A 6324-nucleotide genomic window follows, 5' to 3' on the forward strand; every position below is an offset into this window, starting at 1 on the left:
TCATTTATGACAAAAAACAAATGTATAATAAACTATAATAAATAAAAAAAACTGACAATTGTCTATAGTAGTATGTCTAGTTTTTTTTTTTTACATACACATATATATAAGTGCATCTTATATATCTTTTAAATTCAATCGTTTTAATATAATACTTGATGATAACGTTGTTTTAAACTTTGAAACGGTCCAAAATACGGAAGTAGCGGAAGGCAACACTTGCTCCGCCCACTTCCGGCCTCAGACTGTTAGTCTGGCGCTGTTGTCCTCAGACTGTCATGACATATGGTTCTGCGGTTCTGCAGTTAGTCCTACCTCATACATGTAATGTCCAATACAGTTTTTCACGGTATATAGTAGGGGAATTTACCGTTAACCATTTAACAGGTTTTTACTGTAGCATTTTTACAGTCTTTTACCGTTAAATTCACGGTCATTTTTTACAGTGTACTTCACGTTACTTAACACCGTTTAGGAATAAGTAGTAGGCTATGTTTTAAACCCACTTTAACAAACATGCGAATGTTTTATCAAAGTTTGAAACGCATAAAACCAAAAAGGATGAAACCAGTGTTACACCTCACACGTTCAGCTTTTGATGTTTTACATTATATAATAATGGTTCTAAATGTATTATTTAGTATTTAAAGTCTCACCAAATGAACTTTAAATCACTTTCATTAGAAGCCACGCACACTTACCGTCTGTTCAATGGCGCGTCTTTCTTTTGCTTTTTATTCATCACAGCAGGGACGCAGTTCGTCAGCTCGGTCCAGTCCGCGTGCAAACCGCAACTCCAGCCCGTGGAGAAGCGCGAGAAGAGCCACGACTCCGCTTTACCGGGTCGGTGACACGTGCATTTCTTCTGGCCGGAGCGGCAGTCGCACGGGCGCTCCAGGTGGATGTTGCGCACCAGGTGCCTCCCGAACGTCGTTCCTCCGGTCTTCTGGATGTGGAGGAACACGATCACGTCGTTCCCCTTGATGTCGAAATCCACGTGGCGATAGAGGTCCTCGCGCGTGAAGTTGAATTTAGACGGGAATTTGAACGGAGCGTCCTCGTCCGGAGCCGGAGACTCTCTCTTGACGTCTTCTGCATATTTGGAGAACGGAGAACTCTCTCCATTACCAAACCGACAAGACGTGCTCCCCGCTGGACAGATGTACTGATAGCCGATCGTGACAAATAAAACGGTCAAAACAGGAACTAAAAGGAGTTTGTTGGATTTATCATCCATTGCAAAGACAATGAAGCGGTCGATCACGCCATTGCTGATGCTGTAGCCGCTGATAGAGTCCTCCAGGTGCTTTCCACGGATGATGCTCGCAGACGAACGCGCCTTCAGTTAGAGCATAGTTACATAAAGGGGTCAGTTGGACCGTCAAATCGTGGACAGAAAGGAAAAACAAGCCTTGCGTTTCCACATTGTACTAAACTTGGAAATGACGCTTTACAAGCAGCTTCATAAACTGTCAGATAAAACGTAGCACGTCTCTGAACACCCATTTGCAGTGCAGATCGTCTGAGTGTTTAATGTCAATTTTAGCTTTCCTCGTCCGATAGATTGTAACGTGAGATCCGGTCCCATTGTAAACCACATCCAGAGATCCGCTCCGTCGCGCCGGGCTTCAGCGCTGATTGCACCGCTTTGTGATGCAGGTTTCCGAGGTTAGCTTTAAGAAGTTGAGTTCCTGTTGCAACTTGCTCATCGTGTGAGGAGAGAGAGAGAGAGAGAGAGACAGAGAGAGAGAGTCTCTAGCAGTCATTGGGTCTTGCTGGGGGAAGGGTGACCCTTAGGACTTCTTATAGGCTATCAAAGAAACTTTGACATAATCTTCACATACTTGTTATAGTTGGGACATTCTAAGAAAAAAACTTTTCTTCTCCACATTACAAAAACGTACGGTATATCAAATATTAGTTATAAGAGCATTCCTTAAACATTGATTCCTGACATTTACGTAACCTTTAAAAAACATTATGGGAACGTTCCCTGTTAGCTGAGATGATGGTGAGTAAATAAATGACACAATTTTAATTTTTGGGTGAACTGTTCCTTTAAGAGGTACTAGAGATTTTGAGATATTCCACTGTATGTGGGTCATTTTTTGGATCTCTGGGCTTCTCTCCCATTCTCTGACAGCTTGAGAAGGATCATACACTGTTGCTGAGGAGGAGTGATAGAGCGCTGTCACAGGCTGTTTGCCCGCTCTGGTAATGCGCCATGATGCTCTCCGCTCTGCTGTGATTTTTATGGTGCTGTCAGCCAAGTGCAATGAGGAACGGTTCACCAAAGATCACTGAGTCAGCGTCTCTCGCCATTACAGATATACAGCACTGAGAGGGCGGGATTGAGATTCTGCAAAAAATTAAATGGCTCTACAGTGCTGTCTTACAGGGCTTGGAGGTGGAGAGCATGCATACCTGCTAATAAAAAAATGAAAAAAAAGTGACGTGACATGTGGCCAAGTATGGTGACCCATACTTGGAATTAGTGCTCTGCATTTATCCCATCCAAAGTGCACACACACAGCCACGACTTCCCCCTGAAGAATGTCTTTCTGGAAATCATAATTTATGGTTTCAAAGCTAAGTATGAGCAATAGTAATAGTGATGTCTTATCGAGCACCACTATAAGTTACAGTATTTTTTTCACATGGATCACAGGAATACTTGATTTTGATACAATACCAGTCAAAAGTTTTTGATAGATGTTCACCAAGGCTGCATTCTTTAAATCAAACTTACAGTTAAAACTGTAATATTGTGAAATATTATTACTATTTAAAATAACTGTTTTCAATTCTAGTATATTTTAATATATTCAATGTGATGCAAGGTCTTCAGTGTCATGTGATCCTTCAGAAATCATTCTAATATGCTGTTTTGTTTACTTCAGAAACATTTCTTATTATCAGTGTTGAAAACAGTTGTGCTTCTTAATAATTATTTGAAATAGACATTTCTTTAACAATATACTGTCACGTTTAATCAGTTTAATGCATCCTTAATTGCGACCCCAAACTTTTTAACGGTATAATATTTTCTCCAATTAACCCTTTCCATGCTGTAGTGGACCATTTCGTTCTTATTGGGAGCTTTAAAATAATATAGAGGTAAAATGATAAAAAATCAATATTTCATGTCTCCATCATCTTAAAATGTCTCACTCGATGTGTCGACTTTTTAAACTCGCTTCAAATATATTTCAACAATTGTTTCAGTGAACAAATAGCTGTAATAACCTTCTGCATCACCTGATGAAACCATTTCACAAGATTTCTATAGAAAAGCAAGATTTCTATACAAAACCATTTCACAAGATTTCTATAGAAAACTTATCACGTTATTAAAATGCTTGGCATTAGAACGGTTTTGTTCAAATAAAAATTCCTAATCGTTTTTACTTTATTCATATGCTTGGGTGGTTATTTGGCACAATGGTAGATTTTAGCTTGAGATGAAGTGAGGAAAAAAGATCAAAAATACAATAAATACACGCTGCACACGATTTGAACAACATGGTTGTTTGAAACTGGATGAAGGTCTCCTGCAGAAGAACTTTGCTGTGACAGAGACAGCTCTAATATGATGACTGATAGCTGTGTGTGAGCTTGACAAAGAGCAGTGCTGCCTTCAGGTCTGTGCTGCAGATCCAATAAACTAACCTGTGTTGTATAAGGCTGCTTTTATATTTATTTATTTTTCAGATTTAATAGAACTCTAAAGTGTTGACTAAACTAAAATTGTTTTCAGAGAAAATAACCACAGGTCCAAAAATGAACTCCCCATAAAATACAGTAAAATCTATGGAAGCCTGTTTCCACCACAGAATTTAAAATTGTGACTTTGTATCCCACAATTCAGACTTTCTTAGGAAAAAGTCAGAATTGCAAGATATAAACAGAATTATGATATACTTGCAATTCTGAGAAAGAAAGAAAAAAAAATTCACAGTTCTGAGTTTTCATCATGAGTTTACATCTCGCAAATGTTTTTTTTTCTGCCACAGAATGAAAACTAAAGAAGGCAATTGTCATTTTTCTCACAATTGGGAGTTTATATCTTACAATTCAGACTTTTTTCACAGAATTACAAGTCCTGTCATGACAACTCTCGGAGGGATTGGCATGGTAATGTACAAGACAATGTTAATGTACTTGGTCTTGGCGGAATAGATCTGCTACGCTGCTGGTGCGGCAGAGCAAGTACTTATACTTCTGTGAGCATGTAAGAAATATTGCTGCTGCAAATATAACATACATGAAATAACCCCCATATAGCATACATGAATCACCTCGTAGCAGATCTATACAGGTGGAGCTGGGGAAGGTGGAAGGTTTCTGAAGCAAGCTGCAACTGCTACTGCAAGCACTAATCATATATTTGAATGTTGAGCAGCGAGCTCATTGGCTACCGATACAGGAGAGAACCAATCAGCTGTGCCATGTGATAATGATGTCATTAGGTCAGATTGAGTTAGACCTATCGGACTGCGCCATCTAGAGTTTCATGCCAAAACTCTGTATGTAACATCTTGAAATTCAGATTTTTTTTAAATAGTTGAAACTGTTTTAAGTAGTGAGTTAAAAAAATTTTTTTATAAAAGTATAGAAAAAAAGGTAGTTGTGACATTTTATTTCACAGTTTGGTCTTCTTTCCTCACAGTTTCCTTACAGTTCAGACTTCTCTTATCATAATTTTGAGTTAATAAAAAAATAAAAACTTTTTTTTCTATAAAAGAAGAAAAAGGTTTAAATTGTGAAATAAAAAGTCAAAAAAGCAGTTACCGTTTTAAATTTTTTATTTCATGGTGGAAACAGGCTTCCATTAAAAACAGAACTCACATTCTATATACATCTGAACATTTGGTTGAATTAAATCCTGAGCACTACAGGCTAATTCTGAGTAGGAACTTGGCACGAGGCCCCAGTCGCATGGGTTTGTCCCTAGCTTTGCTCTGTTCTCTCTCAGCCTTCTGTGCCACCCTCCAGCCTCGCAGAACTTAGCTTTCCGCCAGCGCTGGCCTGGTTGCATGCCAGCTCCATCCCCTCTAGAGGGCTTGGCATGGCATTCAAGCTCCCTCACCCAGCATGCTGAACTACGGTGGCACTGAGCCGGATCTCAGTCGGGCAAGAGTTCAGTGTCCTGGCCTGAACATAATCAAGTGTTGTTACTAGGATGCTACCCTGCAGAGAGCATTTGGATATGAGACGACCAAAGACAACATGGCAACAAATACATTTCAAATACATTTTTTCTAAGAAAAAAAAAGGATTTTGGCGTTTTAAATATATGAAACACTACTGCTGCAGTACAATAAGAGTTCACACAAATGTGTCTATGCCAATAATAAACACCTTAATTTTAATAAGAATGACAGCATAGTTTAACCCTGTAAAGCTGATCACATGAAATATGTGAATATAAAAGATCATATTTTTTAAATGGAACAGTTTATTGAAACTTTAGATGAAAAGCATGCAATTTGGTGCAGTTGTTGATATTTGTATGGTCAAAAGTTAAGATAAAATTCTGATTGTTGATTCTGTTTATAATGTAAATCAAAGAGATCTACAGTGATGCTTGAGAGATTAACAAATAAACATTTCATAAAAACAGAAATCCTTTGTAACAATACACTACCAAAAATTACAAAATTTTACTAAAGGGTCATTAATATAAGAAATTAATATTTTTATTCAGCAAAGATGTGTTAAATTGATTAAAAGTGACAATAAAGTCTTTTATTGTAAGGAAAATTTATATTTTGAATAAATGCTGTTCATTCGAATTTTTTTATTCATAAAAGAATCATGAAAAAGTATGAAAGGTTCCAATAAATGTTAAGGAGTGCAACTGTTTCCAACATTGATAATAAAAATGACATATCAGAATGATTTCTTAAGGATCGTGTGACACTGAAGACTGGAGTAATGGCTGATGAAAATTCAGCTTTGCATCACAGAAATAAATTATATTTTAAAGTATATTAAAATAGACAACCATTATTTTAAATTTTACAAATATTTTACAATATTACTGTTTTTTCTGAATTCTTGATCAAATAAATGCAGCCTAGATGAGCAAAAAAGTGACTTTAAAAAAAAGTAATAATAATAAAAATAAAAAACGTACTCATCCGAAAATTCAATTTTACTGAATTTTGCTCCAATCCAGCAATGTGCAGCAGTTCTGTATCTAGTCTATCCATCATCGTTATGGTCTTCAGTATGACACATATTTTTGTAAGGTATCTGCAGTTTTGCAACCACACCTTGCTTTAGGCTTGGCTGCACACTGCATCATTATCATGGCTTTGG

At 37.3% G+C, this 6324-nt stretch overlaps 1 protein-coding gene across 1 annotated transcript in view; it reads right to left on the bottom strand.

Moving 5' to 3' along the window:
- Positions 1-1643, bottom strand: part of LOC107581308 (heparan-sulfate 6-O-sulfotransferase 3-like) — a 37514-nt gene extending 35871 nt beyond the window's left edge. Inside the window, exon 1 of the mRNA XM_016266811.1 lies at positions 702-1643. Within this exon, the coding sequence (XP_016122297.1) occupies positions 702-1237 (536 nt within the window). The 5' untranslated portion in view covers positions 1238-1643. The remainder of the gene's footprint in view (positions 1-701) is intronic.
- Between the last annotated feature and the right edge of the window lie 4681 nt (positions 1644-6324).

Source organism: Sinocyclocheilus grahami, unplaced genomic scaffold, assembly GCF_001515645.1.
Source record: "Sinocyclocheilus grahami isolate Dianchi unplaced genomic scaffold, SAMN03320097.WGS_v1.1 scaffold34.1, whole genome shotgun sequence".
Lineage (NCBI taxonomy): Eukaryota > Metazoa > Chordata > Actinopteri > Cypriniformes > Cyprinidae > Sinocyclocheilus > Sinocyclocheilus grahami.